The sequence below is a fragment of the Dicentrarchus labrax genome, unplaced genomic scaffold (genome assembly GCF_905237075.1).
Source record: "Dicentrarchus labrax unplaced genomic scaffold, dlabrax2021, whole genome shotgun sequence".
Lineage (NCBI taxonomy): Eukaryota > Metazoa > Chordata > Actinopteri > Moronidae > Dicentrarchus > Dicentrarchus labrax.
Window position 1 is genome coordinate 249,999 of NW_026136714.1, and position 14,998 is coordinate 264,996.

A 14,998-nucleotide genomic window follows, 5' to 3' on the forward strand; every position below is an offset into this window, starting at 1 on the left:
CAAATTGAACCAGGCAGGTGTAACTGATAAAGTGTGTCCATGTTTTACATCATTATACAATATTGTACAATATCTTTATACAGCGTACATGTTGGTCTACTCTATGACATATTTCAGATGATACAGGCATTAACATTAACTGTGGTGGGCAAAATAAAGAGTTCATTATTACTCAGATACCAACAGACTTCCAACAGGTATATGACACCTGAAGGTGGAGCTCCATCTGCTAGACACTGACATGCAAACACACAAGAGAGGTGCAGAGCAGAAGAGTCTGTTTGACTTCAGCATTTAACAAGAGTCAGAGTGAACTACAGGGAAACACTTTATTCATCTTTTATAATGATAAACACAGAAACCAAAGATCAAACACAGAACATACAATTAAAGATTCATCTGAATTCTGTCTTAAGTTGATGTCATCAGTTATAAAGCATCTATTCTTATTGGACATGTAACAAAACAGAGAAACATCAAAGCATTCATTGTCTATAAAGTCATTCTTTATCATTCTGATTCATCTGATGAGCAGTTTAAATGATATTCAGCTTGGATTCATATTTAATATTTGCTGTGATATTTGTGATTTGGGTGTTGCAGAGAAAACAGAGTGAATGACATCTAAACATTTCATTTCACTCACAAACATCATTTTCTTTCTCATATTCAAAAGAAAACAAAGATCATCTCTAATGACCAAACAGAGCTTCCAGCTGCTGAAGTCTTTACTGAGCTGTTGTCTGGTTTTAATCCGTCAGTAATTACACACATACAGTTTTGTACAATGAACAATGAATACAACAGAAACAATAAAAAGTAAAACTCTAAAAAAGTAAAAGTCGATTTAAAAATAAACACCAGGGAGACAAATAATGTAAAAACTGATGATTAAAATCTAAAAACTAAGACTATAACATTACTCCAAAGAACTGGTATCATCTGACCCACAGTGACTGCTGCTGTGTTTCTGTTCAATGTTGAGATCATTCACTTCAGTTGTGAATCTCTTCAATAAAGTTGTAATCAGTTAAAACTCGTCTGAGATCAGCTGTGAGGTTTCTGCACCTCCACATCAACATGATCACAGTCTGAGACAAACATGAAGAGATTCTTTATATTCTGCACTCGGCTTTAGTTTCACTTACTGCTGATAAAGCCTGCAGCGTCACTACTGTTGCTATGGTGACCTGCTGATGAAGCCTGCAGCATCACTACTGTTGCTATGGTGACCTGCTGATGAAGCCTGCAGCATCACTACTGTTGCTATGGTGACCTGCTGATGAAGCCTGCAGCATCAATACAGTTGCTATGGTTACCTGCTGATGAAGCCTGCAGCATCACTACTGTTGCTATGGTTACCTGCAGTTGAATATTGTACAGGCTGCTGATTCAGACACCAGACAGCCAATGAGAAGTATTTCTGTGACCATGCTTTACATTACAGTGTAGTCCACTGCTGAATATTACTATGGAATATTTCCTTCTTTAAAGTTTCACTGATTGAAACTAAATGAAAGTAGAAAAAAGGAAACTTCTAAAACTGATCTGTTGTTGTGACGTTTACATAAAAAAAATCTCATAAAATGTGACAGCTTGATGTGTCAACTTGTGTCATCACTTCCTGTATCAACTCATTTATTTCTATTTCATGTTTTTGTTGCAACTTCTGCTTTATTTCTTCATTTTGTTCTCTCTTCGTTTCTTTTTTGTGTTTTTTCAGTAAGTCTTTGATTTTTTTCATATTTTCTTTCTTTTTGGTCACACATTTCACTAAGTCACACATTTCCTCTTGATGTTTCTTCTTCATTTGTTCTTCATTGTGGACTTTAAGAGCCTTTAAGTAGTTATATTGTTGATCTTTGTCTTTCATTTGTTTCTCATGTTCTTCCTTCAGAGCTGCAGATTTCTTTTTGTATTTCTCTTTGAATTCATTGAACTCTTCAGCTTTCTTTCTGGCTTCTTCTTCATGTGTCTTCTTCAGATTCTCCAGTTTTTTCTTATAGTTCTCCTCAATGTCTTTTTTCTCTTTTTCCTCTTGTTCTCTTCTGATTCGATCCTCTTCTTTTCTTTTCTTTTCATAATTTTCTCTTTCCTGTTTGTATTCTTCTTGAAGCTTTCTAAGTCTTCCTTGTTTTTCCTGACGTCTCTGTTCTTCTTCTTTAAATCGTTCTTCCCACCATTCTTTTAGTTTTATCTCCCAGTTCTCTCGTTCTTTTCTCATCTCTTCTCTGCTCTCCTCCAGCTTTCTATCAATGGTTTCCTTTGATTCTGACTCTGATTTTATTTTTTCCTCCAAATCTTCAACTTTCTGTTTCCACTCCTGTCGTTGAATTTCTTCCTGTTGTTTTCTCTTCCTGTCTTCTTCTTCTCTCATTTCCTGTTCTTTCTTTCTCTCCTCACGTTCTTTTTTGATGTTTTCCTCCTTTTCTTCAAGTTGTTTTTCTCTCAGTTTTCTCTCATTTTCAATTTCTGCTCTCTGTTCTTCCATTCGTCTTTTCATTTCTTCCATTTCTTCCTCATGTTTTCTTTGAAGCTCCTCCCTCTCTCTCTTCATCTCTTCTTCTTTCTCCTTCAGGATTCTCTCCATTTCTTTCTTTATTGAAGCTTCGGCCTCTTGCAGCAGCTCATTAGTGTAGCAGCTGCGTCCATTTTCCTTCACCATGGTGTCAATCTTGGTTATCAGCTCACTGACCTGTGTGTGGTTGTCTTTATCTTTGTTATTAAACACATGGTATCTTCCTCCACAGTCAGAGATCAGCTTCTTAAAGGAATCATCACACTTCTTTTCAATGTATTCATCAATGGATATGTCCTCATCTTCCAGTGTATCTCCTCCAGTTAAAAGAATGATGGTAAACTTCTCAGAATTCTTCCCAAATCCTTCCTTGATAAGTTTTAATGTCTCCTTCTCCTCTGGTGTTAATCTGCCAATTTGTAACACCAACAGGAAGACATGTGGTCCTGGAGCCAGAAGACTGATGCATTTCACCATCTCCTCATGAACCTCTTCATGAGACAAACTATTGTCAAACAGACCAGGAGTGTCGACCACAACCACCTGACGACCATCGACTTCACTCTGTTCTTTCTGACAGTGTTTAGTGACTGATGTTTGGGCTGATTCAGCTTTAAACCCTTTTCTTCCTAGAATGGTGTTTCCTGAAGAGCTCTTTCCACAGCCAGTCTTCCCTATCAGCACAATCCTGAGACACTCTGGACTCCGTTCTTCATCATCACCTGTGAAATATAAAGACCAGGAGTTACAGTTGATTGTTGAGTCCCATTCCCAGGTAGTCAAATACCAGATTTCGTATCTGGGAGCATGGACACCACCAGTTGTTTGTGTGGCTTGCTCCGAGCCACTTTAACCTCTAACCTAACCCAAATCATCTGCATTTGACGCCCTGTGAATGAGACTTAAAAATCAACTATCTTTCACCCTCACAACTCTTTCTTTTTTTTTTTTTTTACATATACACTAATTGAACACTGATCAGCACAACACATTGAGGTAAGCTCACCTCTTATGTGAGAACCCTGCAATATGCTTAAATTATTAGCTAGAAGTTCAGTAATTCAAATTCAGTCAGGACCACTTTTGTCAAAAAAAATTTATTTTCAAATGCAGAATGTTATATTTGGTGGTATGGCTTTGTTCTGCATAAATGGAGGAGCTGGGATGGAGGTGGGTTGCAAAGCTTCTTGCAGAGGAAGCAGCCAAAAAGAGGCAGGCTAAACAGCTTAAATAAGGAGCCCTGAATGATATTTGCCAATTGGATGCTAAAGGGAGCTGGAATTAAGAGCTGGGCTTGACTTTGTGACCTGCCTGAACTAAAGCTGTGCTTAATTTCATTTTTTTAAGCGGGGCGAATTTAGTGTGTAGCGCTATTCGCTATACCTTCGCTATTTGTCTGTAAGTAAAATAAGTAAGTAAAACTTTATTTATATAACACCTTTTTGACACAGAGATCCAAAGCGCTTTCCAAACAACAAATAAATAAACATAGCAACACACAAAAACACAAACATAGAGAGCATGTAAAAACAAACAAAGGAAGATAAAACAAAAGGGAGGGATAAATTAAAAGAGACACGACAGATGAGAAAACAATCACGGAGATCTATAAAAAGGCCTGTAGAGGAAGCTTTTGAGCAGCCGCTTAAAACAGTCCACAGATTCAGTGAATCTAAGTGAATGGGGAAAGCTATTCCACAATGTTGGGGCTAAAACAGCGAAGGGAAGGTCACCTTTAGTTTTACAGGAAGAGCGTGGAACGGATAATAGGGGCAGAGATTTGAGGAGCGAAGTGGCCGAGGAGTGGAATGAGGAACAAGGAGATCTGAAATGTAACCAGGAGCAAGGTCATGAAGTGCTTTATATACAATCAGTAAGATCTTAGTTGATTCTTAGTTTTACAGGACGCCAATGAAGGGATGAAAGAACAGGAGTAATTGATATTAATTAATAATAATAATTGATATTAGTGCGTAGTGGTCCAATAAACTGATCAACTGCAGTGACAAATTTATCAGGGCCAAATAAAAGGATTTCAGTTTTATCAGGATTTAAATGGAGAAAATTAAGAGACATCTAGTCTTTGGTGGCAGCTAAACACTGAGAGAGGACTGAACAAATGACCCAGAGGAAGCATGTACAGGGAGAACAGAACTGGACCAAGAACCGACCCCTGAGGGACACCACACAGTAGGGGAGCGGAAGAGGAAACATGATTATTAATGCAGACATTAAAGACTCTATTAGTCAAGTAGGAATGAAACCAGTTTAAGGCTGTACCAGAAATGCCATCCCAGGTCTGTAATTGATCCAGTAAAATGGCATGATTGATGGTATCAAAGGCTGCAGTCAGATCAAGAAGAATAAGGATGGAGCTTTCACCTTTGTCAGCATGCATAAGAATGTCATTAGACACTCTCAGTAATGCTGTCTCGGTGCTATGTTTTTGGTGAAAACCAGATTGGAATTTGTCAAAGATTCTATGACCTTCTACCAGCTTCAGGAGCTGGTCCGCGACAATCTTTTCAAGGATTTTAGATAAAAATGGAAGTTTGGAGATAGGTCTATAGTTTTCTAACTGGTCTGGATTGAGAGAGGGTTTTTTAAGAAGTGGCTGAACACTGACAATTTTAAAGAGGTCAGGTACGGACCCTGATGTGAGAGAGGAATTCATGATAGAAAGCAGGCTAGGACCTAAGACAGGGAGTATGGTTTTTAAAAATGTTGTAGGAACTATGTCACAGGGACTGGAGGAGGGAAGCATTTAATTTGCAGTTGTTGAAAGGATCTGTAGAGAGATAGGAGCAAAATCAGACAGTAAAACAGGACGACTGAACGTTGCAGGGGGAAGAACAGTGAGGGGAAAATGAGACCTTATACCATCGATCTTGCCAATGAAAAAAGACAGGAATTTTTCACAGTCAGCAGGAGAGGAGGCATGAATAGCAGGAGGAGATGGAATTACAAGCTGGTTGATAGTAGTAACCTAAAACCTTGGGTTTTGTTTATTGTTAACAATCAGATAAGAAAAGCAGGCAACTTGCACATCTTTAATAGTCTGGTTCAAGTTAAACAGTAATTCCTTCATGTAGAGGCGGTGTACTTCAAGTTTGTGCTTTTTCAAATTTTGCTCGGCCTTCCTATATTCCCTTCTCTGTTGTCTAATATTGTTGTTGATCCAGGGAGTTTTATTAATAACTGGGACAGCCCTGGATGTATATGGAGCGGAAAAATCAAGGGCTGATGTACACAAATTATGAAACCAGCTAATTTGATCATTAATATTGAAAAAGTGAGGAGGAGAATTCGCCAGACCAGAAAAATGGCTACAGAATGTGGCTGCTGACTGATTATTAAAGATGCGAGACTGGATTATATGTTTCTGGGATGGTGAAGCAGTTATAAAATGTGTATCAAAAGTAATACATTTGTGGTCAGAGACAAAATCATGCATATTCAGGGAACTAAGAGAAAGATCCAGAATAAAAATTAAGTCAAGGGTGTGCCCACGGTTATGTGTAGGGCCTGAGACGTGCTGCACAAGGTTAAAAGATTTAAAAATGTTTAAAAAGTCTGTGGCAAATGGATTTGAAGTTTTGTTGTTATGTTAAAGTCACCAGCTATAATGGCCTCATCAAATTTGAGCACAAGAGAGGACAGTAGGTCAGAGAATTCAGTGAGGAAACCACTGCTGGAGTTGGAATTGGGGGTAAATGATACAGCAGATGGGTTCTTCACACACAATTTTAAAAGTTAAGATTTCAAAACTGTTAGAAGAGCCAAGGCTGAGTGGAATACAAGTAAAATGTTTTTTAAAGACAACTGCAATACCCCCCACCGCCTGTAAGTCTTGTTGAATTTAAAAATGTGTAAGTGGGTGAAGCTTATGGTATGTAATTAGATCATTGAGAATGAAGGCTTTATTAGACATAGACAGTGCATTCAGAAGGGCACTGGCAGCTGGGATAAGGGGTTTAGCTGGAGTGGAAATACCACAGTAAACCGTAACCAAATTATGAGATCTAGCAGTAGAAGAGACAGAGTGCGTAGAGTAGTGGGTTTTAAATCTAGGCATAATTCTGACAGGAATACTGTAAGAGCCTGGGGGGGTACAGTCAAATGGACTCATTGCAGGTCAAGATATATGCTTTGCAGAAGGGCAGAGTCATTTCAATGATGGTGGATGAGAGGCGTGACCCTTCCTGTGAAGGATGGAGGCCGTCCGGCTTAAAAAATTGAGGCCAAAATAAAAAGGCGGTAATGTAATTTACTCATGCAAATAATTTTATCCTCCTTTGGTAGGAACACATAATAATACTACTTTCATGTTTTGTGTTGCTTTTCTTTTCTGAAGCCTTTCTTTTTTTTTTGTTCTATGAAAAGTGAGTATACAGACTATAGTAGATAAATCTTTCACTGAAGCCTGTATGACAAATTTAAAATGTATATGAAGTACTACAGACAGCAGTGGTTTGTATAAAGAACATCTGTGTGTTGTTGCTGATTTGAAAGAGTAATCCAGATGGTGCATTAGTGTATCATTTGCTGCAAAAAATGTTTTGATTGGAGAGTTTGATTTCGATATAGAAGTGAGAAGTTTAACTCCAGGTTCTGTGTCTTATTTGGCTTCTGTGTGGAGTGGAATACTTACAAGTGATTTTGTTCTTCTTCATCAGCCTCTCAAGTTCACCTTGATGCTTAATGTTGATACATTTCTCTTGAATGAGCTTTTCTGTTTGGGCATTTGCATATGTTTCCATTGTGTAGCAGGATGGTTTGTCTTTGTAGAGTCTCAGTCTCGTTCTTTCCACCATGTCCAACAGTTCTGGGATCTGCTGCTTGTCCTTGATGTTGAGAACAACATATCTTCCTCCACAGCTCTGACGGAGCTCCTGGATGTCTCTGTTTTCTTTCACAAAGTCAACAACAGCTGGAGCTGTAGGATCTGAGTCCACAGTGAACAGAATCATGGTGAAGTCATTGACTCGAGAGCTGAATGTGTTCTGGATGGTCTTTAACTCTCCCTTGTCTTCATCAGTGAGGGGATCCACAGGTAGGACCAGGATGAAGGCATGGACGCCCTCAGGATCACAGAGGGAGATACTCCTGAGTGATTCCTCCATCACTGCCTCCTGAGGTTTTCCATACAAGGCAGGCAGCTCCACCAGGGAAACCCAACGTCCACACACCTCTCCCTGATGTTTAACACACTCTGATGAGTTGGAGACTGAATGAAACTCTGTCTGACCTAAAATGGCCTCGGCTGCTGAAGTCTTCCCTGCTCCTCTCCTCCCACACAGAACCAGGTTTAAAGCTGGTTTGATGGGTTCAGACTTTGGTCTTATGGTCTCTTCAGTGAAGGTGAGGAAGGTTCCTTTGTTTTCATGCACAGTGTTCTCAATCTTCTCCATTAACAATGTGTGGTTGTCTTCAACCATATTGTAGTGTCTTCCTCCACATTCTTTAAGGAGCTGATTCAGACTGTCACTTGTTTTATTCCACTTGTGTGTCATGATGACCATTGAGTATTTTAAAGCATCTTGACCAAACAAACTCAGGATGAACTTCAGTGTTTGTCTGTTCTCCTCAGTGAAATCAGAAGGTTTCACTAACAGCAGAAGAACATTTGGTCCAGGAGAACACAGAGTCACACAGTTTTTCATCTCTCTTTTCACGGTCTCCACAGACAGACTGAAGATGTCTGGAGTTTTCACCACTGTTAATGTTTTTCCTCTCCACTCTCCATTGGCCACCACACAGCGTTTGACTGAGGAAAATATCTGGTAATGAAAAACCTGTTTTCCAGTGATGGAGTTACCAAGTGTTATCTGTTTATCCTCTCTTTTTCCCAGCAGCACAATCTTGAGTCCAGATGCTGTAATACAACAGAGAGAAAGATAAAATGTCATAAACTCACTGTGAGGCTGAAATCACTACAGTTTTCTGACACAAGTAGATCTCTTCAGTCATCTACAGAATGTTCTAACACACACAGGGGCGCCGCCAGGAATTTTGGGCCCCATGACAAAAAAATCAAATTGGGCACCCTCTGCGCAGCTGTTGTCACCACATCTCTAGGACCCAACTGTCCCATCAAAAGCTTTACATAACTCTAATTAAAGGCTTGCAACTGTCTTGCTTCTTGTAGTTCAATACTAGTACTAGCTCAATATTTACTGCTGGTGATTTGTACATGCATGCAAGTCTGCATACAGTATGCAGTTCACTGTTTGATGCAAGATTAAAAGCAACCATAAAAAAGGCCATCTTTTACAGTCTCAATGTATTTTTATAGTAAAATTTCTTTAACGAAATAAATTATTAATTATTATTATTAATTATTATTATAATTATTAATGAAAAAAAGAAAAACGAACAAACTTAAATATATATTAACGTTTCAATCAAAATAAATTAACATCATCCTCTCAAAACAATGAAAACAGCAGATTTTTTAACTTAGTTGCACATATATGCCAACAAGAAAATAAAGTTGACATGTAAAATTAAATTTCCACACCAGGGTTATTATAGTGCCACAAAACAGATCAAGCGATCCCTAAATCAAAAGGTTTTGAGGTTTGGAATATGGTCATAACAAACTAACAGTACCAGTGACATCAAATTAAAAGGTATAAGTGTATGATTATTTTAATATTGTCTGTATCTTACATGCAGGCTCAGGTAAGCTACTCACTGTTTCCAACTGTCTAGCATCCAGTACAGACAGTAGGTTGTTGTTTTTATTTTATTTCATAATGATCATTATGTGAGAAAATAATTGTTATTAATGTGTTTGAATTTCTGTCATTAATAAATATTTCATTTTCTTTTTGTAATGGTAAAAAGAGCAAGAGAGAAATCCCCACAGACTCCCTGCAATGATGCTAACTGGCCTGTCATTGAACACAACGTTGCTCAGCTTCTTCACTGGGACAGGGAGGGGTACAGTGATGGGGGGACAGGGAGGGGTACAGTGATGGGGAGACAGGGAGGGTACAGTGATGGGGAGACAGGGAGGGGTACAGTGATGGGGGGGACTGGGAGGGTACAGTGATGGGGGGACAGGGAGGGTACAGTGATGGGGAGACAGGGAGGGGTACAGTGATGGGGGGACTGGGAGGGTACAGTGATGGGGAGACAGGGAGGGGTACAGGTGGGGGGACAGGGAGGTACAGTGATGGGGGGAGGGAATGGGGGAGGGAGGGTACAGTGATGGGGGGACAGGGAGGATGGGGGACAGGGATGGGTACAGTCATGGGGAGAGGGGGTACAGTGATGGGGGGCGGGGGGGACTGGGGGGGTACAGTGATGGGGGGACTGGGAGGGTACAGTGATGGGGGGACTGGGTGCTGCTGACTCATCTGTTGTTAAGTCTGCTAAAAGGGGCAGGGACAATGATTTAATATGAATAAGTTGCTAAATGTTTCCCTGAACTGATTAATGGTGATTAAATGTAGACTGACACTAGTCTGTAGCTAGTATCTTATTTCCCTATGGACATTAAGCCAACAGGTTAATACCACTCACAGACTATAGGCTCCTTTCTTGGTGAAACACTGGGTTACAGATTGACATCCTTTCCTTTGTCTTTCCTCTCTCTCTTTTCTCTCTTTCCTTTTTTGAAAACAGATGTTGACTTACTAGTTAACATTGTGATCACTGTAGTTCTGGCTCATCTACTGACTGCAATAAACACCATCACTGATAAGTGCGCTAAGGCAGGACCAAACCATTTCCTGCAGATACAGGGGGGTGGTCGGTCAATATGGATGTTTACTTTTTGGTCAATGGGGATATTTAACTTTTACTGCCAAAAACAAGTAAGAACAAAGAGATCATTCATTTTATTATTATATTTGAAATATATATACTGAATGATGATGGTTTGATAATTCTATATTAGTTTTTACCTATTTTTTGGGGCCCATGTCAGTCATGGGCCCTTGGAATTGTCCTAACTTTTCCCCCCTACACGGCACCCCTGAACACACCTAATCACACACCAGTATGTACCAATAGCTGCATAAATTAAGGAGAAAGCAGCATCACATTTCCCCCTAAAATGTATTTTGCAAATGCAAAGTTGCAAAATATGAATGTAACAGATAAATAAAGGTACAAGATACCTTTTCAGATAAAGACACAAATGTGAAATAATTTTACAGTTTCTCTTCTTGCTTTTCAACAGTCAAGAATTGTGGGATGTATTTGGGTTCATCGAGGAAAAAAAGATGCTACCAAAAAACAGTTTACAGATATGTGATTAGCACTGTGATAAATTTACTTTCTGTGAGTCAAAGGGTTTCTCCAGGAGAGTGAGATTTTTTTTTACCATATGCTGCCCTGTAAAAAATAGTCATTAATTAGCAGCTATATGTTTTAATTTAATCAAAGATTTGTGTGAACAAAGTTTTCACTGTCAGAATAGTTTCTGCACTTACCAGCAGCTTTAACAGCATCTGTGATAGAAGTCTGAGTTTCCTTTTGTTTTGGACTTTGATGATCACCTGGTGAAGTTGATGTTGGAGCCTTAAATACATCACAGCTGACATATTCTCCATTATTCTCCTTCACAATTTGACCCAAGCGTGTTAACAGCTCTGAACGTTCAAGGTTCTTCAGCTTCAAATATCTGTATCTACATTTTCTGATCATGTCTTTTAATGGAGGACGTTCCAGGTATTTTTCCATCAACCCTGGACTCTCCTCTCTGGGTGTTGATATCAGAACCAGAGAATGATCAAATGATTGATCACTGAAGAGTTCAAGGATTGATTGTAGTCTCAATTTGTGTTCCTCAGTGAAGTCTTCAGGCTGTAGAACCAGCAGGAACACATGAGGTCCAGGATCAGAGAGTCTCACACAGTCTTTTACAAGTTCTGTCAGTTTGTGTTGAGAGATGTTGGGATGCAGCAGATCTGGAGCGTTGATGAGAACTATTTCTTTCTCCTTTAACTGTCCTCTGACTGTCAGAAAGCCTGGTTCTTTCTCAGTGTTGAACTTAGTCTCTCCCAGTATGAAGTTCCCCACTGAACTCCTCTCAGACCAGCTGTTCCCCAGCAGAACAACCCTCAGCTCAGACACTGAAAAGAGAACAGTGAAGTAGAAAAAGCTTCTCAGTGTAGACCTCATCCAAAGTCAATACAATAACATTTTATTTATTGACATTATATAGCCAATTATAACTAGCTTTTTTAAGGTGGAATTCAGTGAATATGTCACTGTTATCATGAAACAAACAAATTCACCAATGAGCTTCAAATAGAATAAAATGTGAGTTTGGGCCCTCAACCAACAAACACTGTAATTAGATGTTAATGTACAGAATAATAATTGACTCAGTTTAACTCACTGTAAGGTGGCAGCCAATGTAAGCTGCTGCTCCGTTTCAGTGGTTGCAGATCATCTGTCACTGTAAAGATACAGAACACTGATTCATTCACATGTAATCTTTTACTACTGGATGATGGGAACTCAGTTATTGTTCCACACATCAGCTACAGTGTAGAAATATAGAGAAACCCAAACCAATCCAGTTATTATAATACAAAGATCATAGAGAGCAAACTGATGAACATTTCATGATCTGATTGATTATAGTATTGCACAAATATTGTATAAAGTACATAACATTTGCTACCACCAAATATTTAACAATGAGTTAGCGCACTAATGAAAATTAGTTATGTTGTGTAATCCATCACAGTGAACAGCCTCACAGGAACGTTACTATGGTAACAGTGGTTATAATAATGAACCCCAAACAACCACCAACGTGGATATGGAGGTCTGGACCCCAAATTACTTTTAGTGCAGGAAAAAGAAAGAGGACAGTTCTTTTATGCAGACAGAGAGAGCAGACAGTCTTTTATCCAGACTAATAAAGTGTGACTGGACTCACCTGGTGCTGCAGCCGCCATGATGTCAGTGTGCTGGAAACATCAGAGACTCATTCAACTGAAGACCAACTGCTGCTTTAACAACCTGAAGAGAGGAAGTTAAAATGTTCATGTTGATGTCACCTCCTCTGTTGCTGTTTAATGCTCTTAAACCTTCATCCTTGAAGTATTTTGTATTTTCTCTTGTAGAAAGAAAAAACATATATATATATATATATAAATAACAATAATTAGTAGAGACCTGTTTTTCATCATTTTCATTATAATATGAATATAATTTACTTACAAACATTATAAATATCTTACACAAAAACAAATGATTTAATTCTGGAGAACAACTCAGTGGCAACTTGTATTCTCATTAACAATAGTGGTTAAAAAGTTAATGTGTTATCAATGGTTGTAAACTGTAACCTTTCTTTTATAGTTGCTGTAATATTAGATATCAGATTATTTAACTTCCTTGTTCACCTTTGATCTGAACTCAAGACTCTGGAGTCGAATCTGTATATAAACTAATAAAGGCACCAACACATTTCTCAGTATCAGCAAACTTTATAAAAAACTGGCAAACTTTATTCATTGAGCTTGATTTTATTTTTAATTCATGTAAATGTTAAAACAATTTATTACGAACAACAATTTCCATGTAATTACTGCCTGCTGCTGTTGTCTTAGATTGTCAGTCTCCCATCATGGAGTTTTGACTCTATAATGTGAGACAGAATAAATTATTTTCAGCACTTTGTTGGATACGAGCAGTGATTCTGGTCCAGATGAGTCCTGAATAGTCAGTAAACACCTGAGGATTAGTAAAGATCAGTTCTAACTCATCGATGTGAGAATGTTGTCTTTCTTACAATGAAGCACATTTGTTTGTCTTCATTTCTTTGTTTGAATTTAGATTTCAGTGGCGTCTACTCACCAGGTGAGATCCTCTCTGCTGCCGAGCACGTCGGTGAAACTCCAAACTGAAGTCAGACTGTCCTGAAACAACCTTTCCTTTCTGAGCGGGTGGGACTCTGGACAAATATGATACCAGTTAATGTTTAATATCACCTGGTACAGAACTTTATAGCTTAACAACTGAATTGTTTTATGGGACAGACTTCGTACAGCAGCTCAAGGTGAAAGGGCACAGAGAGATCAAAAAAAGTTTCAGTGAGGCTACTATATATATATATATATATATATACACACACAGTATATACACAGTCTGTGTAATGCACACATACATTTGATGTTTCCATGGCAGCATCTTATTTAAATTGAGCCAAACTGAAACTGTTATTTAACTGTTAAATTGTTGTAGACGACAGTTAGCCTGCCAGGTAGTGACTGCTAATCAAGCATCATAATGTAACAACACCAAAAGTGTAAATAAAAACCAGAGAAAAGAAATATCAATAAGAAGTATTGATACAAGTAATTATAAGACAACAGAGCAATATAACCAAAGAAAATGGAAAATTAAAAGATTTGTTTGATTGTTAACCTGCTGTAACTGTAATTTCTATATATCATTTTTATAGTTACAGAATAAAAGACCATGAGATTACAGTTACAGTCAGAGCTGATAATTAGCCTGTGTGGCTAACTGTTGCTAAATATAAGCACATTTGTTTGTCTTGATTTCTTTGTTTGAATTTAGATTTCAGTGGCGTCTACTCACCAGGTGAGATCCTCTCTGCTGCCGAGCACGTCGGTGAAACTCCAAACTGAAGTCAGACTCTCCTTAAACAACCTTTCCTTTCTGAGCGGGTGGGACTCTGGACTCGGTACTCTTAGTACAGAACTTTATATCTTAACAACTGAATTGTTTTATGGGACAGACTTTGTACAGCAGCTAAAGGGGAAAGGGCACAGAGAGATCTGAAAAAGTGTCACAATAAGTATATATATATGTGTGTATACGGTCTGTGTTACATACATACATTAGGTACATGTGTCTGTAGCTGAGAAATGGTGATTGAAGTCATATGTTTTATTATATGGAGCTCTTTATGGCTCGAACGTGTTACTGATTGTGTGTGTGAGTCCACGGGTTTCCAAACTAGATAGAAGTAAACAGAAGCACGTTAGACCAGTGACCCCTTCATTGTGTCTTAAGAAATTAGTATTTCTTGTTTTATTTTTAGAAGATGGGATCACTATAAATTAAAATCAATAAAAACAGCCAACCCTATTTCTTCCCTTGTTGTTCAACTTCCCAAAAAATGTGATAAAAGTTAAAATATTCTGTTCCTCCTTTTGCCGGGGGCCCCCTAAAAACCCACTTAAGGGCCCCTGTTGGTCCCCGGACCCCAGTTTGAAAACCTGTTGGTCTGTTGTAATACCTGATGAAATAATGGTTACGATATTCATAATAAAAATAAGCAACCACCAATTAATTTAAAATAAAATGTCAGTAGAATAGTCGTCCTGTTCACTGCTTAATAGATCAATATATTATCTAACACAGCTACATTTCTATTACTTATTCTATTTCTATTACTCTATTACTCTATTCAAGTTCTGGTCAAAATGCTCCTTTCTGGGACCGGTGGGGAGGATTATTATATTATATTATATTATTATA

At 38.4% G+C, this 14,998-nt stretch overlaps 1 protein-coding gene and 1 long non-coding RNA gene across 7 annotated transcripts; one reads left to right on the plus strand and one right to left on the minus strand.

Annotated features, from left to right (window-relative positions):
* Positions 1-1,010: 1,010 nt before the first annotated feature.
* On the minus strand, positions 1,011-13,409 carry LOC127376434 (GTPase IMAP family member 8-like). Of its 6 annotated transcripts, XM_051423350.1 has the most exons (7): positions 13,346-13,409; positions 12,423-12,505; positions 11,874-11,933; positions 10,976-11,604; positions 7,170-7,866; positions 1,191-3,240; positions 1,011-1,147 (listed from the first exon to the last, which is right to left on the minus strand). In XM_051423350.1, the coding sequence occupies exons 2-6, from the start codon at positions 12,439-12,441 to the stop codon at positions 1,580-1,582; spliced, it is 3,066 nt and encodes a 1,021-aa protein (XP_051279310.1). In that variant the 5' UTR covers positions 12,442-12,505; positions 13,346-13,409; the 3' UTR covers positions 1,011-1,147; positions 1,191-1,579. The 6 variants fall into 6 exon arrangements, with proteins under 6 accessions (XP_051279310.1, XP_051279306.1, XP_051279305.1 ...); XM_051423346.1 differs by lacking the exons at positions 10,976-11,604; positions 11,874-11,933; positions 12,423-12,505; positions 13,346-13,409 and having other exon boundaries at positions 1,234-1,276; positions 1,320-3,240; positions 7,170-8,224; XM_051423345.1 differs by lacking the exons at positions 10,976-11,604; positions 11,874-11,933; positions 12,423-12,505; positions 13,346-13,409 and having other exon boundaries at positions 1,191-1,276; positions 1,320-3,240; positions 7,170-8,224.
* On the plus strand, positions 8,147-14,240 carry LOC127376446 (uncharacterized). Its single transcript, XR_007887528.1, has 3 exons — positions 8,147-8,301; positions 13,325-13,348; positions 14,072-14,240. It is a non-coding gene; the product is annotated as an uncharacterized LOC127376446 (long non-coding RNA).
* The last annotated feature ends 758 nt before the right edge of the window (positions 14,241-14,998 follow it).

Excerpts from the sequence above, each read along its gene's own strand:
- LOC127376434 (XM_051423350.1), bottom strand. Across the intron at positions 7,867-10,975 it reads AGACTTCTATCACAGATGCT|ACCATAAGACCAAAGTCTGA; the intron begins GTTAAAGCTGCT and ends TTCACTGAAGAG. Across the intron at positions 3,241-7,169 it reads GAAGAAGAACAAAATCACTT|GTGATGATGAAGAACGGAGT; the intron begins GTAAGTATTCCA and ends TATATTTCACAG.